Source organism: Cupressus sempervirens, chromosome 3 (assembly GCF_028749045.1).
Source record: "Cupressus sempervirens isolate cs-2001-9-10 chromosome 3, ASM2874904v1, whole genome shotgun sequence".
NCBI classification, from domain to species: domain Eukaryota; kingdom Viridiplantae; phylum Streptophyta; class Pinopsida; order Cupressales; family Cupressaceae; genus Cupressus; species Cupressus sempervirens.
Window position 1 is genome coordinate 884,216,190 of NC_143120.1, and position 24,149 is coordinate 884,240,338.

Sequence of the window (24,149 nt, forward strand, 5' to 3'; positions counted from 1 at the left end):
CTACCGCTTCCCCTTCCTCCTTGACCGCGCCCTCTTTGTCTTCCTTCAAACCTTTTACTCAGCTTCTCTTCAACTCGTAGGGCAAACTGGTATGCTTCTTCAACGTTGGTCATTCTTACCAGACTTAATTCCTCCTGGATGCTATGTCGTAACCCACTGATATAACGAGCAACCTTCTCCTTATTTGCTTCTGCATGCCCCGCTCTAATCAGGAGTCGGTAAAACTCCTCTGTATATTCTTGGACTGATCTTCCTGCTTGCTTTAACCCATGCATCTTCTTAAACAGATCAAGCTCATAGTCCACAGGAATGAACTGCTTCTTCAATTTGTCCACCATGCGATCCCATCTTGTGATCTTCTCCTTTCCTCTTCTAAGTCTTTCCAGTTGAATCTCTTGCCACCATATTTTGGCATGGCCTTTTAGTTTGGCCTTTGCAAACTTAACCCTATCTGGGTCCCTTATATCCTCATACTCAAAGTATTCGTCCAGTTCATTGATCCAATCGATCAACTCATCTGGTTTCAAATTTCCCGAAAATATACCCACTTCAATTGTAGGTCTTTTCCCAAACCTAGAAATGGCCCTAAAAAGCCTTTCCTCTACAGGATTCAGAACTTCCCCGTCAACTTCCATTACTTCCTCTTCATTGTCATCCTCACTATTGTCATCTGCGACAATATTTGCTCCTCTACGAAGCTCCTCTTGCAATTCTTGTACCTGTCTCTGGAGGGCTCTAACCTCCTCAGGATCAATAGCTCTGGCCCTTCCGCCACGCTCTCTTCGTGGAGGCATCTTCTAACTTGAACCCACAACCACACAGTCCTGGTGCAAACTGCCTCACAGTCGGCGCTCTGTCTACACACTCAGGAAAACCGGCTCTGATACCACTTGATGGGGACACAACCCAACAACCAGAATAGACACAATAGAAAGGGGAATTATATTAACTGAGAAAATATGCCAGTACAAACAGTGCAGAGAAAATAAACTTCAAAACATGCCCTGCGAGCTTACAATAGCATAAATCTGGAGAATATTTCTTCTTTTAGCACCTCCTCTCAAGCTCCAATCTGAACTGCCTTTTACAATGCCAAAAATTTCCTTAAATAGACCCCGGAGGGTTAAGGACTAGGAGTACATTCTAGAAAGTGCTAGTAGGCATCCACCGACAAAATAGAAGGTTCCAGAAGCCGCGTTAGAAGTCGGTGCAAATCTAGAAGAATCCAGAAACGGTAGCCGAACTTCCGGGAGGCATAACTTTTGAACCGTAGCTCCGATTGACGAACCGTTTACATTTTCGGAAAGCTCTTGAAGCGCTCTATAGCCCTATGGACAAGCTTCGCTCGTCCCCCATTTTTTGACCCTTTTCGAGGTCATTTAATGCCCCAAACCTGACTTTGAAGCATTCTTAGGAGGTCTCCAAAACTCGAAAAACTGCAATAACTTTCAAACCGTGGGGCCTTTTGACCTGATTCTTTTTCTGGAATGCTCTAAATCTCAATTACCTTCATCTGGCCAAGTCACACCTTCTAGGTCACCAAAATGATGGCCAAATTGCATGCTCCTATTTTTTCGGGATTTTCAAATGCACTGATAGTTGAACTATGAGAGTTGGAACCTTTATTTGAGCCAAATGGGTATCCAAAAATGTAAAGACATAAAACAGAAACTAAGTCTAAGTACATTTTTTTGGGTGACACAGGATTGCCCTTATACCTCTGGATGCTCTTGCATCAACTTTTGTGTCAACTGTTTTTGGCATGCTTGGTGGGACAATCATTTTTAGCTGCACAAGTCCAGTTGGAAGCTATTGTAATCTTCATCCATTGAGAATTTGGGTGTTATTTTCAATGAAATCAGCCTTTAGAGGCATTTTATCTAACACCATGGCGACTCTATGCATCTTCTAGTTTCAACAGATCAAGTGCTGATTTGTGTGAAGATCTTTTGATCTTTTTGTGTTTTTCACACTTTTTTATGAGGTTCCTAGTTTAAACGCTTCTTCATGTATCCCCTCTATCAAGATAATTTTCTTTTCAATCCTCCATATTATGAGAATAAAGATGAATGATTTGGCCTACCTTCGCTCTCTGGAGTTTAAGGTGAGGGTGGCCCAATTTAAGGACCTTGATAGATGGTTTGCTGCAGATTAGGAGGAGACGAAGCTCAAGCTTGCCCAGTTGCAAGCGGTTGAAGCATAGGAGCCCCCAAGGCGGAAATTTTCTTACTTCATGCTGAGCAATCCTCCCCCCTTTTGTAGCAAGTGGAGACACACACATCACCAACCATACCATCAGAGCCAACCCCTGCTGGCCATGAGGATACAAGTGTTGTAGAGAACAATGCGATCAAGATTGATTGCCTAGACCCAACACCATCAAGAGGATGCCCCATCAGACATCTACCTTTGTAGCAATGCAAGTTGCCCTCGGTCATGCTTATTCCAGAGCATAAGGGAGAGGACCACAAGGAAGAGCAAGCATGTTTTGCTTAGTACCAAGGCATCCTAGTGCTGGAAAGCTTCATTGTCTTCAGCATTGTGAAGGAGGTGTTCCATGCAATAGCGTGCTTGTTATGCTTGCTGCTAGCTTTAGCTACCTACATGAATGGAAGGAGACACCATCTTGTGAGAAAGGGCAGCTAATTCAACAAGCCAATCAATGGCCTTGTTTGATTTTTTGTGTTGTAAACATTTGTACATATTAGACTAGGTGTTTTTAGCTTTCCAATAAGTGCACGAGCGCATTTGCTTCCTTTTTCAGAGCTACCTAGAGTTTTTTGTTTTTTGCTGGTTGCAGAGTTTTGTGAAGTTGCAGGTGGGATAATGCGTCAATTCTTGGTAGTGACTCTATGCCAAATGGATTGCTTAAGGCCACTGGTCTATGCTTAGCAGGCAAGCATCCTCTTTGAGTCGCCAAGAATGTTGGCCATTTTTGCTCCCCATTCAACCCATCATTGATAACCGGTTTGAGAGATCTTCAATGGGTTGGATTCTTTGATGCGGGTTAACACGCTTTTTGGTTGGGTTAATGTCTTGTCTTAACTCGGTCTCTTCATAAGCCGAGTTGATTCAGTTCCTTCATGTGTCGAGCTAGTTCAGCTTGTTCATTGACTGAGTTGGCTTAATTTCCTTCGTGTGTCGAGTTGGCTTAATTTCCTTCACGTGTCGAGTTGCGGGTTAACACGCATTTTCTATTGGGGTTAACATTTTAAGTTAACTATTTTTGCTATTCGGAGAATGACTTTGTTGCTCTTTTCGAAATCGCGAAATTGTTGCTGCCTCTTCAACTGTGCATTCAAGAAATCTGCCGACCAATAGTTTCATGCCACATGGTGGATCCTTCTTGTGCTAGGATGTTTTTAATCGAACAGTTCTCGTATTTTCGCATTGCTACCCTTTGCTCTTGCGAAGATACAATGGTCGTTGGATCTAGAAGTATCTTGGATATTTTTGAGTACATCTCAGCAGTCCGTTGAAGAATGAAAAAGATATGCATCTACGGTTGGGTTTTATTCATCTGTTGAGGAGATTTTTGCAGCATCTTGGCCGTCCATATTTAAATGAAGGTCTACATCAATGACTCATCTTATTGGGGCAAATCAGATTTATTCCACACAGGTCAACTCTGAAATTTTTGCAGCGGGTTAACTTGTGTGTTATCCCATCTCGCATTTTTTGACAGCGGTGCGAATTTATTTGTTGTGGCCATGACACGTTACAAGGACTATTCTTAAATGCCGAATGACATTCTTTGGCCTTGTTTGCCCAACATTTATGCATCTCCATGCCTCATTAAGGATTGTAATGATCAAATCTCATGGGATTTGATTTCTTAAGGCTGGGTGCATTCGTTTTGCCCTTCCTGTCACTTCACTACAGCAGGTTGATTTCAAGATCAGATTTTACTCTGATATTCATTTATTTCTCTTTGCAACTCAACTCCACTTTGGTTGGGGTTTGAACTTCAAGTTAGATCTGAGTTATGCTTGAACTCTTTAAAAGACAATTGTAAATACCTTTTCTGGGTTCTTCTCAGTTTGTATTTTGCAGCAGCATTATGCTTTGTATTTTGCCTTCCATTAATGAAAAAACCTTGTTCTTACCCAGTCTGGCCATTCTTTAATCTGTGCATGTTTACTACCCTATTTTTGAATGCTTTTTTTCCATTTTCTTAGATCTACATGTTGTGTCAAGTCTGTTAGCGATTGCTGCATAGTGAAGTATCTTTTCCTTTCAACACTTCATTCAGTTCCAAACCTGCATGTATTTCCTTTGAGGATAGATTATAGTTTAGTTGGTGTATTTTGGTTGTTTCATTGATGCGTAGTGCATTCCTAGACAAAGTTGTGACCATATTACTGTCTTGGTGCATCACCCTCTTTCCCTTTCTGCATTTTAATTTCAATTTCCTTCTCCCTTTTCCTCTCAAGTGGTAGTGTAGGTGCATCCTAATAGTAAGGAAGCCGGCCTTTTTCGAAGATTCAGTCTTAGAGCACAAGTCCCACGCTCGGAGGCTGTTTCCATGTTACACAAGGTCGCCTAAGAAGTAGTTCCTCAGGCAATGGTGCAGACTTTTGTGTCAACAGTCACATCTGTTCTTGATAGTGTGTCAGATACAAAGATCAAGCATGTAGATATGACCGATTTCTTGTGAAGGATAAAAGCTCTTGACAGTCTTGAAATGAAACGCATCGAAAGGAGTAATATTCATTTGGTGTTTTCCTTTCCTATGGCTGCCCTAGAACTGGAATTTATTCTAGGATGTGCAAAGTGTTTTAGTCTGAAGTCAAAAACCATCAAGGATGCTGATAGTAATGTCATTATAAGCCTTGATCTTGAGGTTATTAAACATATTTTCAAAGTGCCGCAGAGTGTAGAGTGTGTGGATTTGACTAAAGAAACATCTTTGGAGATATGGAATGCAAATGAGGGAATTATCATAAATATGTTAATCTATATTGGTTGGATTCCAAGAGAAACAATTTCTCAAGATGGCCAAAAACCATTCACAGATGCAGTTTCAAGCTGGGATACAAAGATCTGATTATCCTTCTCAGTAAAATATGCGTTCTCAAGGATTCTAGTGATTTTGAACCATGGATGTATAAATTCATATTCCAAATTATTGATAATAAAGAACATATCTTTTGGGGAGAACTAATAAACACTGCACTTTGTGAGCAACTAGTTGCTCAATGTAGGAACATCGGCACTATTCTACATGAATTTTTATCTTGCCTATATTGCTGCTGCTATGGGATCTTTTTTAGGACTTTCAACTAAAGGAGATTGTCTTCAAGTTCTAGTTAGGGAATATTATGATTAGATTACTTTGACAAATAGCAAGTGCCACTATAGAGAGTTCAAGATGCATTCTTTGGACATTTTCGATGCTTGTTTGATAAGCAATTGTCTATCAAAAGTGTTAGATGAGGCTTGGGATAAGGTTAATCAATATGGTTACATCTTTATCCAGTTTCCAACTTTTACTTATTTAAGAGTTGAGTATTTTAAAGGAGAACCATATACCTTACCTAGGTATGCTATCGACAGGATTATTCTAATGGAATTGACCAAACAACTCATGGAGGTTCAATATGATCAACATGCTCTTCATAGGCTAGGTTTTGGTATTTCTTCTGCCAAGCCCTTGGTGATCAGTCATTATATGATCAATTTTGTACACAAAGCAAAGGCCATGAAAGCAGAACTTCAGTTGGTTATGTTGAAGAAGTTCCAAGCTAGATTTGATTTTGATTACAAAGAGATGAATTCAAAAATCAAGAGAGTATTTACTCATGTCCATTGTATAGAAGATAGTTGGATTGACATGCAGATGTAGTTGGATATAATGAAAATGGACTACTACAGGTTGACTTTGCAGTAGATCATTGATCTTAATATGCTCGAGATCTCATTTGATTTCCAAATTGAAGATGATGGTAATATTCTTGATCTAGAATATCATCAGACTGGTTTTGATAAACGATGCCCTTTCCCTATTCAATGGCAACAAAAGGAAGATACTTCTATCCTCGATAGATTTCAATCCATTCTGCCAAACACCAACAAGTGTTTGAAAATTAAAGGTCTTAAAAGGGTCAAATCCAAAGTTGGATTTGGATTGTGGAAGTTTTGGTCCTCTTGGAAGGAAGTTACAATTAGAAATTGCCAGTAAAGATGGAGCATCTTCGTCGAATTTGAAGAAGTCCCTCAAATTCAAATTAAAAGGTGGAAAGGGATTTAAACTATCTCAGACACTTGAACAAGTTCAAGAGTTAGAAGGAGAATCAGATGCAGGACTTGATGAAGAAGATGAGGAAGAAGGAGAAGTCATGATCATATCTCTTCCGAGGCTTGCACAAATTCATGAACCATCTATGCAGGAAGCACATTTTTTGGGTACGATAGATAATGATGTGGATTTGTTTACCGCTATTTTCACACCTTCCATCTCGACCTCAAAAGTCAATTCATTGGCTCTTCCTATATCTTCAACAACTCCTCCCATTTTAATAGTTGAACAATGTGAACATTTAGGTAATGTGATCGAGGGTTTTCCAACTCTTATAGAAGGTCAAGTTTCTCAACTTAATACATCCCTAATTGGTTTTGAGTTGTTTATGATAGAATCCTCCTATCATGCACCTATGAATTCAGCAATGCAAACTGAATCTTGCTTGGTCACAATGGAGATACAATTATGATCAATGCTAATGGTCTCTACTGTACCTACTTCTATAGATGAAAATTTCAGTTTACTTGCATGGTTGAGCAGGATCACAATGAAGAGAAGAAAGGTTGTCGTACCCTCTGATGATCTTCCTATTAAGTAAACCAAGTCCAAATCTTTGATTGATAAGATTGTTTCAAGGATCTTAGTTGATTATGAAAAGACCAAGTTTGCAGAAATTGCTGAGCCATTGGTGAACAAGCCAGTTGAAGAACTTACTTGTTCTGATTACAAATTCACCAAGGTAGACACACTTGCCAATGTATCAAAGAGCACTCATGAATTATGGGAAAAGAAAAACCAGCTCAAGCGGGAGGTTGCTCGCTTAAACAAGATTATTCAACAATAATCCTCATAGCATGTAGTTGTATCTCAGACACCTAAGGAGAGAAGGATAGTAGAAGTTGCGAAGTCTTGGATGGGAGAAGTCATTTTTGAAGGAGTATAAGCCATTATAGATACCAAAGTAACAAGAATCGGAATCGGATCGGAATCGGCAAGGCCGAATCGAATCGTGAATCGGCAATGAATCGGCAATGAATCGGCAAATTTGAAAAAACCCTTTAAATTTAAAGATTTTAACAATTTAAAACTTATTTCATGCACCCTTTATTGAATATAACTTAAACACACTATAACATCATCAAATAGAAGTTAAAACTTAACATACATAAACATGGAACATAAAATCCATCACATATGTAACTATGTTATCTAAAATGTAAATTGTAGGCTAGCTGAAGTAAATAGAAATCAAATGATCACAATGATTTAAATCATAGAATGTATGTAAGATGATCCATAAGACATCAAATCATAAATGTATGTAAGAATCTAAGATGAAGATCCATGAAAGTTTGAAACATATGTCTATCAATGATTCAGTATCAATATTTGTAAACAAAATATAAAAACAAGGCTCCAGCTCAAGCCTCAGACTCATAGTCATCATCATCATCCTCAACATCATCCTGAAGCTCGGCTGCAGCCTCAGCCTCAGCCTCTGAGTATCCAGTCTGCCTAGTAGCAAGGCGTCTAATGTAGGTCCTAGAGGACTGCCGAGCCATATCTCCCGCATGTAAGATGGGCTCATGAACGTCGCTAGGGCCTGTGCCTGTGCGTGCACGTGTGCGTCTACCAATGCCTGAAGAACGTGCTCTAGCTGCCTCAGCCTCTATATCCACCTGGTCAACCCACACACGGTCTTCCTCAGTGAAGACTGGATCCACAACCTCTGTGAGCCACTCTGATTCTGGATCAATCTCCTCTAGAATGATCGGAGAGGAGTCAGTGCCCAAAATCTGTCTGATCCTAAGACGGAAGTTTTAATGAACAAAGACAATATCATTCAACTTCTGCACTGTCAACCTGTTTCTCCTCTTCGAATGGATGTGCTCGAACATGGACCAACTGCGCTCACATCCAGAAGCGCTGCTTGGCTGACTCAGAATACGAATGGCAATTTTTTGAAGTTTTGGGGTTGTGGCCCCAAACATTTGCCACCATCTATCTGCAATAAGGGAAAAATTGAAAATAGAAACAATTAGTCTCATTTACAAATTACAAGTTAACTCTAAAATTACATAATCAACTTTAAGATTAGAATCTAGATTCATGAACATTGAACATATTATTTAATTTTTACCTGGCTGTAGTGTTGTCTGAGCATTTATGGCCATCCTGCTAGAGAAAAGTGGCCCCTCTTTATTGTTGAACTGGTCTAGCTCAACAATCGCAGCAGCGCTATCTTCATCGCTACTCAACCTCTGAATCACTGTGTATAAGCCAGTGAGAACCTCCGCATCCGCCTTGAACTCAGGACGGAAACGATATGCCGGATTCAGAAAGTAAGCTGCTGCATGGATGGGTCGATGGAGCTGATTCTGCCATCTCTTATCGATGATGTCCCAAATAGGGCCATACCTCTCCTGCACTCTTGCATATTGGGCTCTGATGGCCTCCTTGGCCCTATCCATGCCCTCATAAATGTAGCCCATAGAGGGCTTCTCCCCATCAGCAGTTCGTAGCAAAGCTACAAGGGGCTCAGTGACCTACATATAAAGTAAAACAAAAAACTTGAGTCAAAACTTAAATATAAAATAATATAACTTAAAGTAAAAGTAAAATACTAAATGTTAAATTGCAATAAATTTACCTGCAGGATTTCTCTAGCGGGTTTCCAAAAACCATCCTCATCAAATATGCAATCCGCCACATCTATCCCTACAGTGGTCGTAGCATAGGAAGAGGAAATCCACTCCCGCCCAACAAACATGCTCCTCAATTCATCCCTTGATGTCAACAAGGACTGCAAGGTGATGAAATTCGAGGCAAACCTCATGATACCTGGGCGAGCTAACTCTTTTCCTTCTGTGTACTTCCTCATTGTGCTAAGGACAAATGAATGATTATAAATGAATTTGCATATGTTTTTTGCTCTTTCCACACATGACTTGACAAACTCAAGTTTGCCAATTTCCTCCAACATGAGGTCAATGCAATGTGCCGCACAAGGGGACCAAAATATGGTGGGGTGCCTCTCCATCAAAAGTTTACCTACAACAATTTTAAGTCAATTAGAAATTCAAATTTCAAAATTCAAATAAATTTATTTTCAAAACTTGAAAAGTTAAAAGTTTACCTGCAGCAACATAACTTGCTGCATTATCCGTCACCACCTGGATCACATTTTGTTCTCCCACCTCTGCTATGACTTCCTCAATAGCCTCACATAAGTATGTGGCATTTTTTACATGTGCGGAAGCATCAATGGATTTGATGAACATGGTATATCCTACAAGTAACAAAACAATGAATTAGAATATTAAAATTAAATGGATCATCAACAAATTAGCATTCAACAAATCAAAATTTACAATTATGTATGTAGGAAAGTAGAATGATCAATTACCTCCACAAGATACAAGAAAATTGAGGAGTGTTCTATTCCTCCTATCTGTCCAACCATCAGTCATGATGGTGCAACCCTTTGCAATCCACTCCTTTCGGTTCTCCTCGAGCTCAGCCCTCATGTCCTCTACCATCTCATCCAAGAGGTATCCGCTCAACTCAGCCTCAGTTGGGGCTTTAAACCCCGGACCACAAATAGCAACCGCGTCTATCATGTTCTGCCAATAAGGAGCCCTGTCACAAATAAAAATTTAGATGTCAAAGACTCAAATTATAAAACAAGTAAATATAATTAAAGTTTTACTTTTACTTTTAATTTTAACTTTAAAGAAAACAACGAAAAAAGAATCAATTACCTAGCTGCAATAAATGGAATGTTGCAAAAGTACCAAAATTTGCATATCTCCTTTCTGGCAGCATAATGAATTTCCTTGTTCAAACCCATGCCCTCAAGCGTGGGTTGGGAACCAGGAGTAGTGCGGGGCACAAAGTAACTATCCATTCTGTTTTTCCGCACTCTAGGCTGCAATAGGTTGGTGTGGGACTCTGTCTCAGTATGTGACCGACTAGCACCAGCACGAGCAGAAGAACTAGGATAAAAAGGAAGCCTAGAAGAACCCTCTCCAACACAACCTACAGATGCAGAAGCTGATGCAGATGTAGATGTGGATGCGGCTGCAGATGCGAATGCGAGAACATGGGAGCCAATACCCCTTAACCCTTCAAGTTGCATTTTCCTATTGGCTTTGTCTTTTTCAATTTTTTCTAGTGCCATTAAGCAAGTGCGTTTTGCCTCAGGAGTTTGGTGAGTGCAAATTGTAACATCGTGTCCAGGTATAGCAGCAATGTGGTATTTCAATCTATAAATACCCCCAGAAGTTATTTTTTCTTTACAAAAAATACATTTTGTTTGATATTTGGTTCTTCCAGGAAACTCTTCGTTATATTTCCAACATTCATCTTTTCTACCCATTGCGAATTTGCAAAAAATGAAAGCAAAGGCTGCTGCAATAAAAATTTATATGTAAAATATCAAAGTTTGAAGCTAATAAAAGCTACAAAACAACAAACCCTAGTTTGCAACTTAGTAAAAATAAAGAACATTCAAGATCTAAACTAAAAATCTTGAAAACTATAAAAATTTAACAAAAAATGCATAATACACTAACATGCAAAAAAAAAAAGAGCACTTACCTCTTGCAAATGAGTTGAGGAGTGTTGAGATTGGCTCCCTAATGCTCCCAATGCAATTGATGGCCTTCCCAAATGGATTGCTGATCTCTTTTGTGCTCTTTCTTCTTGCCGGTTAGAAACCTATGGCTTTTCTTTTCTCTTCTTCTCTCTCACTTTTCCTCTCTTCTACTCATGTTGAATAAATAGAAGGCCCTTTAGGGTTATAACAAAGAGAAATGGTCAAAAACAAAGTAAAAAAACCAAGCAATTTTTTAAAATTTTACAACTCTATACTTTATTGGCCGCGGGCGATTCCTGCCGATTTTTCTAGGCGATTCATGCGATTTTTTGCCTGAATCGCCTGAATCGGCGATTCAGGCGATTCACTTGAAGAAATCGGCAATGGCGATTTCCGACTCCAAAAAAATCGCCATTGCTGAATCTAATCGCCGAATCGCCGATTCAGGCGATTTTATGGCGATTCTCGTTACTCTGATAGATACAACCAGAGTTCTTGGATGTATCAAAAATGTTGAAGAAATGATACATGATTTGATTGCATCATTGGCTTAGGAGGCTAGTACTTTGAAATAACGATCTAGATGCGATGGTTACGTGTGATGTTCTTCCTTCTTGTGAAATGTATTATAGATGTCATGGACTCATGGGTTACAAGAAAGAGCCACTAAGAAAGCTCGTAACAAAGTTGTAGGCTAATTTAGAAGATTGTCAAGCAATGGAAGTTGGGATCACGTGTGATTTGGAACAAATGGGATGCCTATAGATCAAAGAGGATGTAATGCATGAAATTGTGTAATTACATGTAATATGAGTTGCATGTGTAATGACATGTCAATAATTTCTCTTTCAATTAAACTAGGTCAAAGTAAGCTGTGTTGCTCCCACTTTTTCCTCCATCTTTTTCTCAACTCCTTTCCCTATATAAAGGAGTGTTCTCTTATTGTAAAATCTATCTTTTATTGTATGCAAGAGAGCTATGGAGAAATTGTGCAAGCATAACTTTGATTGTGAAGCGCCATTTTGAAAGAAAAGTGAATACAAAGAATTAATTGATACTTAACTTTGATTGAGGGAAATTGTTACTTGTGCAAGTTAGAAGCTTTGACTGTGATTTGCATTTGTTGTCTTTGATTCACATGTTGTTTTGCTTTCTTGATAATTGAGTTTAAAAAGAGTTAGAAAGCAACCGAATCCAAAGGTTTGACTGGGAGCGGTTGTAGAGATATATAGACTAGAAGCTTTGTCTGTAGCTTATATCTCTTTCTTGATTCATAAAATAATTATGATAACTTTACTTCTAGAAGTCTTTACGTCCCAATAGTAAAGCTTATTCATATAGAATTACGACTGAACTTAGAGCCAAATCGGTACACTTTCAGCTAGCCTTTGAGTTGGTGTTGGTTTATTAGTATCACTGTTTCCAGCAATTAGATAGAAGTGTAGTTAGAGATTTCACCTTGCCCATTACTCACTCCACAAGTAAGTGGATTCTTTCCTGAAAGTTAAGAGGAAAGAATATTGGTAACACCCCTTTACGAAATCTCTCAACTTCTTCCTTACCTTGAGTTGACCCAAGGAATGTTGAGAAGGGGGAGCCTTCCCTTAAGGTAGGAGAGTCTGTCTCACACGCTGTGGCTGGTTGTCCTATTTTGTGATTGGACTTACCCAAAATTGTTAGTTGCAAAATATCCACCCAACAGGTCATATGAATTTTCTCTACCATAAAGAGAAAGTCGATGCTTCAATGAGCTTTGAAAGGAACCGAGGCCACATATCACAAAGGGATGCCCGTAAACTGAATGGGGTCCCCAAGTAGTGAGTGAACACCATGCCAAATGAGAAACCATTTATGTGGAATTCAAGGTAAAGTGGGAGCTAGATGATTTATGAATTATTATGTTCTGTGGATAGCAAATTGGGAGCCCAAAATAGAATAGTATATGTGAAACTCTTAATTGGTGTGAGCAAGTCCATTTGGAGTGCTCTGAAGAAAGAGAAAATCATCATCCTATCGTGGTAAGGGAAACACCACAGATGACATTATTAGAATGGGCATGTTGCAATAGCATCAGTCTTGGTGAATGGATATCTGAAAAGAAAATGGCAGGTAGGGCTATTAACAACAAGGGGTTCATCCCCTGCAACTAAAAGGAGCCTGATTTGATTGAAAGTTGAGAGCATCCTGTAGATGAGCCAAAAAATTAGATTGTAATCTTTGTCATAGTCCATAATCTTTGTAAGCTTCAACAAAATTTAAAGAATTTCTTGGAAAGCATTGTATTTTTAATTAGATAAGGGCTCTGGTCCCTTGTACAAATAAAAAGATTAAGCTTTAAGCACAGCAGGATACCCAAAACAGCTTACAGAAAAAATGAAACAGCTAGGAGGACAATAAACCAGGGCTACATTTAAGATATATTGGAAACGATTTTGTAACAATGTGAGATTCGGTATTCTATAAAAAATAATTTTGCAAGAGGGTGTTTGTATGAAGGTCATGTGTTAACAATATTATCTTCCAACTTATAGTGTGATAGTCTCCATTAAATTAACTAATAGTTTTTCAGCCTTTAATTTGCCATGTCAAATTTTCTGTCTTTATCAATATTTTTACCATTTTACATCATGTAGGTTAGCTTTCAGGTTCTTACAGCATTAAATCTAGATCAATAGGCCAAAGCCTAGTAAAGGCAAATTATTTGGAGTACTCACATTGTGGAGCTATACCATATTGCATGGCATTTACAAATACATATGGGCATATCTTAGGGGCTTATAGGTTTTTCATTGAACATGATTTTTTGGGGATTTTTTTGTTCCTCTACATGAGAGTAGGTCACACTCTTCCATTCATAGTTGAGGTCTGTTGGCTGCCCTACAGATAGTGCCCTTATCATTTTATCGCCTGGAAGATTACAATGTGGTTTCACTAGAGAAGAAGCTGAAACTTTATCAAACTCAAATTTGACAGACAATGCCTAAAGAGATGGCTTCATTGATGTTACCGGAAACAAGGAACAAAATATTTAGAGGTTGCATACAAGAGACAAATATATATCAAAACAGGTAGACATATTATAAAATTTAATCCCATGTAAATAAATATGCATTTAAATTAAAACTTTTAATTAAGTATATCTAAACAGGTATAGAAACAATTTCTAGGCAAATTTTAAAAACAGTTTCTATAAAATATAATTATACAGTTTAATTTTAATTTATAATAAAGATAAAAACATAAAATTTATAAAAGAAAATGTCCTTAAAAGATAATTATTTAAACAAATATTACATAATAAAAGATTTTAATTTGAAATTAAATTTGAGTCTTTTTTAAGGTTAGTTGGAACTCTTTTCAACGATTGAATCAACACTCACTTGCAATTTGCAGCACTTTAAGATTATAAAAAGAACAAAAAAACTCTACATATCTAAATATTTTAAAAAAATTTGAATTTATAAAAGAATTCCATTGAAGAAGGGAAGAAGCCAATAATTTCATGTAATTTTTTGTTTGTTTTTCATTCAATATGGATACAACTGTATTTCACAAAGTAGATATTCATATTATATGTGTGATTATGTGATACAAAGTGGAGATATTTGACTCCCTAGCAACTGTGGGAATGACAGGAAAATCTTGATAGAATGAAGGATCATAATAATGTCCACGAGGCCAAGCAGTCTAACAGACCAAGAGCTCCAAAGACAACACTATTTCAGATTTCTCTCTATGCTAGCGACTTTTGTTATGAATTTTGACTAGAAAGTTGCAGTTTTGAAAGGCCTTGCTTCTTCAAACAACTTGTTCAGATTGCCCACCATCAAATTGTTATCAAACCTATCTACCTCAGGGATACACCCTCTATTCTTTTACCCTAATTTCTGTCCTTGAAATGTTTTGGGGACTTGGGGATGGATAGGAAATGCTCCTTAGGTGTCCTCTTTTGCCTCTAAAGAGAGGAAATATCCATGGGATGTCTGATAAATTTGCAGGGGAGTAGGGGATGATCTATGACCTAGCTACATTTTGAATGAGATTTAGAAAAACACCTTTTTAAAAGAAAAAGAAGGGAAGAACATGCCCAAATGAACCCCCCATCCCTCTAGAATAAATCAAAACCTAACCTTTCAATTATATCAACCAAAACTAAAATAAATCTTTGCAAACAAAGTGAAGTGTGACAAGAGAGGAGCAACAAGAGATGAACTGTTGAACAGCAGTTGAAAGGGGAGTCTAGGGCATCAAAGCTTCTTCACTAGAGGTAAATGATTCATTTGTTATTTGTTTTTCATTTTTAGAAGTTTTTTTTTCAACTTTTTCAACACGTAGGGAGGGCATTGTGAGTTTGTTTATTATTTATCTGAACTTGCAGCTCTCTTTGCAATTATTATCAAAACAAAATCATGAGCTGTAGTGGCAGTAGTGATAGTGAGAATTTTGAAGTCCAAAGGCAAGAAAGAAATAGACCTAGTGGTATGGAAGCCATTGAGGGTCTTCAACTTTAAACACAGGAGGTTCAAATCCATTTGATTGTCCTTCCCAAGTCCTCATATCCTATGCAAAAGGTCCCCTGAACCCTGAAAACCTCCAATACAATTTGCAGCAAGAGTTGATAAAGATATGAAAAGATATTCTGGGGTAGTAGAGTATGGCAGTGGCATTTGTGCCACAAACAATATAGGGGCAGCTATGCTAGAGTTAATTGCCATCTCTTGTGTAAAGTGGTTAAGTAGTGAAAGCTTGCGAAAAAGAAAAGCTCATATTGAAAAAATTAAGGCAATTAGATTGCATTTGGTGGGAGAGGCATTAGGTAAATGGAATTCATTGGAGAGTGTGCAGCCTAGTGTGTTGATGCTTACATGATCCATGTATGTTTCTTCTCATGGGGGAGAGTTCTACTACTGCTAGGGGAAAGAAGAGAAGTGCTAATGTTGCAGATTTGTTAAATGGACAAACAAAACATGTGGCTGAAACCTCTATTGTGAAGTTGTTTTTATCTTTATATCATACTCTTTTATTTCTCACATTCACCCTATTTTAAACAAATGTTCAAAGATACTCTAAGGCAAATGTTTTGATGGAAGATATGAGCCAAACATGGATAGAGGATGGATGCTTTATAATCATGGATGGGTGGACTAATCTCAAACATGAACCACTCATCAATCTTATTGTCACTAGTACAGCAGGTTCTTATTTTATTAGTGATGTAGATTTAACAAGGAAAAATAAGGACGTAGACTTACAATTTCAGATTTTGAGGGATACAATAGAGGATTTTGGAGCATGCAATAGTGTAGGTAATGACCGACTCAATTTGTGTGTAAGTTTGTTGGATTGATGGTGGAGGGTGCTTCTGAGGAAATTTATGGGATCCCATGTGTGCATGCATTGAACAATACATTTAGAGACTTTGGGAAGATAGACTAGGTGAAGGTAGTGGTGTCAGAGGCTAGATATGTTGCAGATGTTCATATGCAACCATCACACTTCACATGATTTATTTGGGACATTTTCAAGGAAGGAATTCCTCTAGCTCATGGAGACTAGATATGCCAACTACCTTATTTTACTAGAGAGGATGCTTAAGGTCTACGGGGCTTTACATGGTGGTCAATGTAAAGAAGGGTAGATGACACGAGGGGACAAGTGTGAAACAAAAAATCCTTGTTGATAATTGGTGGCCTATGACTAGGTAAGGAAAATGGCTTTATTGAATTTATTATTTAACATTTATAACGATAATTTAGTTTAGTTATTTGGATTTCATATATGTTTCACATGTCCAGTTTTTTATTTTTATTTTTAAAAATTGGTTTTTCTAACTTATTTTCACTTATAGATATGGTTTCTCCTTCATTGAGTCTGTTGTGCGGATAATAACTTTCTTAACCTTGGAGAGCTTCGATATTTTGAACAACATACCTTTCTGTCCCCTAAAAAGTGACCAAAGATTACCCCCTTACCATAAAAATGCCCGTTGTCCGTTGCCATCCTAGCCTTGAAAACATTGTGGAACATATTCTCAAACTGTTTAGATATATCCTTATAAGTCATACACTCCATGTTGTGCCATTCAGTTTCAATCGCCCCTTGACTAAAAAGGATCCAAATTCTGTTTTCTTACTCTTCCTTGGGAGTTACTAATCTACCCGTTTCACAACAAAGATGAGGGGACTTGGTCCTCAACTATGCTATTAAGGTTCTAGCCTTTCCCTTGATTTCATTTTTTAAACAATCCTTTCCATTGTGTGTTTACATGGTATTGAATTCTTTGACATATTTTGTTTATTTCGGCTAGTCCCTAATTTTTACAGCACCCAATTTTTTCTCTCCTTGTTACAGTAAGAACATTCTTGCCAATTAATGTCCCATTCACCATCCACTTGTCATTTTAATTTCTGCATGTCTTCTTGCATTTTAACTCCTGCATAATAGCCATTCTGGGCCATGGTCTTAATCCATGTTTTGAACCTTTTCTTTAGTAATTTACCAAATGAATTATTGCTGAAGCTTCCATTAGGAACATTCCAGCCTCAGCTAAAAGGATCTCATAGGGGATTGCTGATTCGACTTGAGGCTAGTAGTTATTGAGTGGTTTTGAATTCTTTTTAATTGTCTCCACATGTGACATGCTACTCCCCCAAACTTCACAACCATAAAGGGCAACTGGAATGGCCAGTAAACCAAAAAGGGCTTCTTGCTTTTCCAGTCCCATAGTTCTGCTTTTCTGTACCTGTTCTAAAGAAGGTAAGAAGCTCTCTATCCTTTTTGATTCCTATTTGTCCTACAAGTCTCTCAAGTGAGCCTGTTTTGAACAGCAATCCTTGGCACTTGTTCCCTTTCCACTATCTCAAAAGGACTTTCTTTGAAGATAAAATTAGCTTCTGCTTTTTCTGCTTCAAAGAAAAGATGATGATTTTGGTTTAGCTGATATTTATCTGCATCCCGACCTCCTGGCAAAAGAGTTCGAAAACTTTCAAGGGCTCTCTTAAACCATAGGGAGATTTCACAATCAAAATAAGATCATTCACACACAAAAGAAGCTTCATCATGTAGCCCGATAATTGATTGTCTCCTATGGTGTTGCTTAACTACTCTTCTAGCTTAACAGTCTATAAACCAAACAATATGAGGGAAAGAGGACACGCTTGTCTTACCCAAATGTCGCTACCAAAGAATTTTGAAAATCCTTCCTTAGTTCTGAGTTTTTCTGTAACTTTCTCATGAAGATCGTGGGCAACTGCTCTATACTTGTTTGGAATTCTAAGCTCTTCCATTCTTCTCCAAAGCTTTTCCACAGGAATAGTGCCAAAAGCTTTTTTGAAACAACGAAGCAGGACCATGTCTCTCTAACTTGGCTGTCCCAAACATTTTTGGTGAACTGCTTAGGAGTAATTTAATGATCAACGGTAGAGGGCCTTGGCCTAAAATCAGCCTCACCTTTGTTCTTTTACCCTCTTTTCAGCCCAACTTCTGATTCGACACTCCACCATGCTCCCAAATAGTTTTTTCAAGAAGAGGATTGACAATGATAGTACAGTAGTTGGAACTGGAAAGATAATTGCTGTCCCCGCTGTTAAAAAGAGGAATAACGACATTGGTGGTCCATTTAAAAGGAAAGATGCTTTGAGTCATGTTATTAAAAATTCTTTTGATGTACAGAGCCGATGTCTTAACACCCCATTTAAAAAATTTGGCCCCCAACCTATCATTGTCTTGAGCTTCACTACATGCTAATTTTTTTATCCCATGTTTTCATGTGTCCTGTGCTTTACCTCTTGCTTAGAAGCGACACCAGCAACATAAAACACACTTTTCGCATCATAATGCGAAATGGGGCCTTCATGTAATTTGGTAAGAGAGGCCACACAATTGATATAATTGTCATGAAAGGGGAACATGCTTTTAGTGCAGTTGTGTGTTTGCTATTTTCCCATTGAAAGATACATCGAGATGGAAATTTCGTGGACAATTTTGTGCTGACAATTTTGTGCTAGAGAAGAAACTAATCAGTTTTTCTATTTGTATGTTTTTTCCACAGTTGTGTTTAGATTTGTCGCTAACCAAGTAAACCATAGTGTTCAACTATTAAGGGACTCAATGGTTGGATGTTACAAATCATGAATATTTGACAGTGGAATTCTCTATATTGATGTTTGGTTTTCATTGTTTTGTCTTTCAAAGGTCTCATTGAGTGGCCTGATTGAAATGTATTTGTTAAATTCTTGAACCAGAAATTTAAGATTGCATCGATGAAATATAAAAATTCAAAACAACTGATAACACAAGAAGTTATCCTGGGAAAATCCTCATCTTTGAGGAACAACCCAGCCCACCAAAGATACTGACTTTATTCAGTCTTTCAGATTATAATTCAAATACACACAATATTCCTCTTGTGATTGACATCAACTTACAGTCAATCAACCAAAATCAAATGTCAGAGAAACTAAATTGAAATAGACTGCAAACAAAATTCTGAGCATCATACACAAAAGCTGATTATTTTCTGATCGATGAAGACTCTGCTACACAAAGTAATATAAAATAGACATACATGAATTTTGCAGGATGAGACAGATACGGCAGTCTCTACAGTAAAAGTAATGCTGATACACGACACACCAAGACTCAGAAAATGCCAATAAAGGAGATTTCAACACTACAAAAAATACTTCAGAAAGAAATACAGCCATTCTTTACCAAGAATAATCTTTGAAAACGTGGAAGACAACATTGTGCCAATATGAATTGATGCCCAAAACACGAGACGGCAATTACAAAAATGGTGACATTGCCGCAGCAGTAAATGAAAATAAAGAGACATGGAAACGAATGGTTGAGAGGAGTGAACTATCACCGCAAAATATCAAACGGCACTTGAAAATAATAAATGCAAGAGTAAGCTGCTGGCAAGGCTGAGAGAGTATTGATGATGCCAAATCATCAAAAGAAATGAATGCTGCTGCCAAGTCATCATAACCATATAGCACATGATAAACTCCAGCTGCGAATAAACCTTTGAGCTCAATAGAACCAAAACAAAGTAGGTGCATCACACAACAATAGAAAAAGAACAGTGAAGAGGAACACAACTCCATTGGCACTGCAGAGATGAAGACCACAACAGGATCAGAATGGAGAGTTATCACTGAATAGGCCAATATCGCCAAGATATATCTCACAGCTACAAAATTCCACAGCATTGACTTATTTGACTTTGATCAATTTAGTCTTTCTCATAAAGCGCCATCTTAGTATGAAATATGAAGTCTTTGAATTGACTATGGATATGCAATTGGGGGTTAGTCTTATTCCTAACTATTTGAGACTTCATGATTTGATCTCAGATGCACTTGGATTGGGTGGACATCATTTTTTATTCCAATTCTTGTCTAGATTTATATTGGACATCAGATATAAGAACATTATCCCACCTTGGTCCAATACCCTAAAGCTTAATAAAACCAATCCTTTCGATTACACATGACACATATACATGGTCATATATATACAAATGATCAAGGAGTTCAAAATTTTGGTGTTAGATCCAATGAAATTTGGTCATTTTGATAATGGTTATCATTTTATTAATGCCTGGTCTTCATTTGTTGTTTCTCAAAGGTCTTACTTTTTTCTCTGTAGACTCCTATGAATGATCTGATTGACATGTAAGTATATCTATTTGATTTTGATTTCATAGAGTCATGGGCTTTAAGCATATCTTTACTATGAATATCAAGTATCTTATCTGTATTATCTGGATCGCCTAGGTTCTTTCTATCTTCATATGTTCTACTGAAACAAAGAAGTATTTGAGTTCCCATCGACCTTTGGTTCTTGCAGGCTCTAGAGGGAACTCTTCTCCAGCTAGTTCTGTATCATTAGTGGTCAATGTCGACACTAGAGTTGCATTGCTTTCTGAATTTCATATAGATGGTGTAACTTCTACATATGATATGACCAGTGAAACTATTATTGTTGTTGAATGTGGTTTAAAAGAAGTTGAGCTGAATGTTGACTTTGATCTTTCAGTGAAGACTAATATGAAAACTATTGAATATTGATTGTAATTATTTTGTATTGACATTTGACAAATCATTGAATTATTGTATTGTGAATTTATGAGCATTTTCTCTTTGTAAGCTATAAGCTATTAAAATACTTTGTTAAGACAAGCTTTGAAAGATTTCAGAGAAGATCAAAGAAATCCTAGAGCAATATTTTGTGATAATGGCAAAGTAATGCAATTAAGAACTGATTTTTCATGCGAAGACAAAAAAAATGGAGGTGAAGCACCATTATGTAGAGAAATTATACTAGTAAAAAAAGTTGAATTTAAGTTCTTTAGTTCATAAATGGCAGCTAATGAACGAGGGTATATATATGCTTGTAATTGAAGATGAAGTTGTAAATATAGTGATTTGACATCAAGGGGCAGAATGATAGCATATTTGATTTAATAATAAAAAAATGTTCCCAAAAGAAAGTTTGGAAGGCTTTTAGACCTTGTTGATGAAATTTTGTCGTTTTATCTTTATGACTGCTTGAGGTCCCATACAAAATTACCCAACAACACAGCTTTTCAGATAACTTGATTATGTTGTAAATTACATTGGATAAGATTTGTAATCTTAATTCTCTTACTTAAGGCTTATGTGAATAACAAAATAATTGGCGCTACAGATGGAGTCCATCCTAAGACATTGCTATGTTAAGGGCCCCAAAGAATTTGAGAAATGCACCGAGGGAGATGATGTTTTTTTGTGTGAGTATGAGTATGATGTCAACTGGCATGCTTTCAAGCGCCTGGCAGATGCAGATGCAGATGTAGATGTTGATGAAGAGGTAGGTTTGGTATGCAGTTAATTCTTTCCCACTCCACATATAATTGAAAAATGCTTATGCTTATTTTGTAATTGTTATTAAATACATATAATTGAAAAATGCTTATGCTTATTTTGTAACTGTTATTGAATACGTGTTTGATGGGTTAAATTGACACAATATTGTAGAGCAATAGAATCATGGATAGTGAGAATGATTGGAATTCGACTGAGGATTCTGGTGAAGATGACTTTGAGGATGAAGAAGAGGATTTTATGGAAAAGCATGTAAAAGTAAAATCAACAGCTAAGACTCCATGCAGCCAGAAGTCTTCACTGTCTATAAAGGCTGTGGTATAATCACTACCTTAGCTTTTTAGTGCTTGATTACGGGTTAAAAATTCCATAACAATTCTTGATATCTTGTAAATACAGAATACATACAAGGGACGCATCAGTGGACTAGAAAAAATAATGACAAAGAAAATTCCAGATAGCACAAGGTGTCGCCGGCAAACTGCTCTTGACAGAGCAAAGGCAAATCTTATGCTGGCTACTTCTCCCGGTTCACTGCCTTGCAGAAACAAGTATGCATACTTGCCATGACCATTATTCCAGTTGCCACTATGATAGTGTTAAATGTATCTTGTAGATAAATGCATCTTGTAGGCTACAAATGTCATCTAATAGTTGTAGGGAAACTCCAATTTTGTTGCAAGCAGAGAAATAGACGAGATAACAGGATTTGTGATGGGAGCACTAGCAACTGGTAACCAATGTCTGGGTCGATGTCTTTACATACATGGGGTGCCAGGGACTGGAAAGGTAGGTTTCTCCACAAGGAATAAATCACCTGTTCATTTTCAGGGCTAAAAATTACATACCTGAAAAAATGACAGTGTCATCTGAATTTTCATCAAGTAAATCTGCTCCTGTTCTCAACTTTACATTTTTTAACGTTCCACTGATATGGATGCAGTATGAATCATATTACTAGCATGCTGATGGACATTTATTATGTTGCACAGACAGCAACTGTTTTAACAGTAATGAAGAAGATCCAGGCTAAAGTTGATGCTAAGGTTATTCAGCCCTACCGATTTGTAGAGATAAATGGGCTTAAACTTGCCCAGCCAGAGAATCTCTACAAGGTAAAGTGGGTTCTTTTTAACTCTTTTAAATGTTTTAGACTTTTAGTTATTACCAAATATGATATTCATCTAGATATCTTTTGCTTCCCTTGTTTTGCAGGTTCTCTATGAGGCTTTGACTGGGCATAGAATAAGCTGGAAAAAAGCCCTTCATTTTTTGAATCAGCGTTTCTCAGAATCAAAACAGACAAGCAAGGATGGATGTCAACCCTGTATTCTGCTAATAGATGAGCTTGATTTACTAGTTACAAGAAATCAATCGGTATCTCTTCTTAAACTGATTTTTTGTTTTAATTTTGGATACAAAGAAGCAGGATAGAAATAGAGAATTGCTGCGGAGCCTGCTATTCAAAATCCATAATACTGCATTTACACTCATTGTATTTTTTGTTTCCATCTAGATTGCTTACTGTATATGATAGAGAATAACTGAATTCTAATATGTTTATTTTGCCTTTTTAGGTTCTGTATAACCTTTTTGATTGGCCAACTAGAGCCCATTCTCAGTTGATAGTCATTGGTAAACAACTTTCAAACTATTACTTGCACTTAGTACAAAGATTAGAATAAAAGCATTGCACTTGATTTGGATTTCTGAGATGTCAGTCGTTATATTGTATTTAAAATAGGTATAGCAAATACAATGGATCTGCCTGAGAAATTGCTTCCACGTATAGCAAGTCGTATGGGAATGCAAAGATTGTGCTTTGGCCCCTATTCTTACCAGCAACTGCAGGAGATAATTACTAGTCGGCTGAATGGAATTGAGGCTTTTGAAAAACAGGCTATAGAGTTTGTTTCGCGGAAGGTATGCATATAATAACAAAATTATCATTGATGTAGTTTGCATAATAGAATTAAGAGCTTTTCTAGGTTTTTGTAAGAGGTAAGTTTCTTTGACTGGTACAATTTTTTTTGTTCATCTCAAAAAATATATTTGAAATAGTTTCCCTCCAAATGAACTTTTGGATAAACATGTATTCCAGGTTGCAGCAGTTTCTGGTGATGCTCGTCGAGCATTGGAGTTATGTAGACGTGCTGCAGAGCTTGCAGAATTCCGAGTCCAACAGTGCTCTCTCTCTCCAAAGACTGCAAAAAAAGAACACAGTGGGGTGGGCACATTGAAAAATTTGGTTGGCATGGCAGACATTGAAGCTGCAATACATGAAATGTTTCAAGCTCCACATATTCAGGTCTGCTGATTACTTCTTTTGGGAATGATTTATATCACGATTCATAATTCAGTAACTCTATGAAATATTTTTTATTTGCCAAATTATGCTAATCTCTGTATGGTATATAACTATAATACTAAGGACGGTGTC

At 37.4% G+C, this 24,149-nt stretch overlaps 3 protein-coding genes and 1 non-coding gene across 4 annotated transcripts in view; 2 read left to right on the forward strand and 2 right to left on the reverse strand.

Annotated features, from left to right (window-relative positions):
• The window catches only part of LOC149569626 (origin of replication complex subunit 1B-like), a 45,149-nt gene that overhangs the window by 19,713 nt on the left and 1,287 nt on the right, over positions 1-24,149 (forward strand). Inside the window, exons 3-11 of the mRNA XM_089822338.1 lie at positions 21,534-21,695; positions 21,863-22,027; positions 22,109-22,260; positions 22,396-22,498; positions 22,702-22,824; positions 22,925-23,086; positions 23,287-23,344; positions 23,454-23,632; positions 23,811-24,017. Of these exons, the coding sequence (XP_089678464.1) occupies positions 21,534-21,695; positions 21,863-22,027; positions 22,109-22,260; positions 22,396-22,498; positions 22,702-22,824; positions 22,925-23,086; positions 23,287-23,344; positions 23,454-23,632; positions 23,811-24,017 (1,311 nt within the window). The remainder of the gene's footprint in view (positions 1-21,533; positions 21,696-21,862; positions 22,028-22,108; positions 22,261-22,395; positions 22,499-22,701; positions 22,825-22,924; positions 23,087-23,286; positions 23,345-23,453; positions 23,633-23,810; positions 24,018-24,149) is intronic.
• LOC149569627 (uncharacterized) lies at positions 7,486-9,069 on the reverse strand. The gene is made up of 3 exons (XM_089822340.1): positions 8,892-9,069; positions 8,382-8,787; positions 7,486-8,246 (listed from the first exon to the last, which is right to left on the reverse strand). The coding sequence occupies exons 1-3, from the start codon at positions 9,009-9,011 to the stop codon at positions 8,062-8,064; spliced, it is 711 nt and encodes a 236-aa protein (XP_089678466.1). The 5' UTR covers positions 9,012-9,069; the 3' UTR covers positions 7,486-8,061.
• On the reverse strand, positions 9,022-9,998 carry LOC149569628 (uncharacterized). Its single transcript, XM_089823428.1, has 4 exons — positions 9,648-9,998; positions 9,378-9,530; positions 9,083-9,292; positions 9,022-9,044 (listed from the first exon to the last, which is right to left on the reverse strand). Exons 1-4 carry the CDS (start codon positions 9,859-9,861, stop codon positions 9,022-9,024), a joined length of 600 nt encoding a protein of 199 aa, XP_089679554.1. The 5' UTR covers positions 9,862-9,998.
• On the forward strand, positions 21,591-21,668 carry LOC149569629 (small nucleolar RNA snoR28). The gene has a single exon (XR_016363181.1). It is a non-coding gene; the product is annotated as a small nucleolar RNA snoR28 (small nucleolar RNA).

Excerpts from the sequence above, each read along its gene's own strand:
- LOC149569627 (XM_089822340.1), bottom strand. The coding sequence starts at position 9,011 with ATGTTTGTTGGGCGGGAGTGGATTTCCTCTTCCTATGCTACGACCACT. Across the intron at positions 8,788-8,891 it reads CCGCTAGAGAAATCCTGCAG|GTCACTGAGCCCCTTGTAGC; the intron begins GTAAATTTATTG and ends CTTTATATGTAG. Across the intron at positions 8,247-8,381 it reads TCAGACAACACTACAGCCAG|ATAGATGGTGGCAAATGTTT; the intron begins GTAAAAATTAAA and ends CCCTTATTGCAG.
- LOC149569628 (XM_089823428.1), bottom strand. The coding sequence starts at position 9,861 with ATGATAGACGCGGTTGCTATTTGTGGTCCGGGGTTTAAAGCCCCAACT. Across the intron at positions 9,293-9,377 it reads AGCAAGTTATGTTGCTGCAG|GTAAACTTTTGATGGAGAGG; the intron begins GTAAACTTTTAA and ends AAATTGTTGTAG. Across the intron at positions 9,045-9,082 it reads AAAAGAGTTAGCTCGCCCAG|TCCTTGTTGACATCAAGGGA; the intron begins GTATCATGAGGT and ends ATCACCTTGCAG.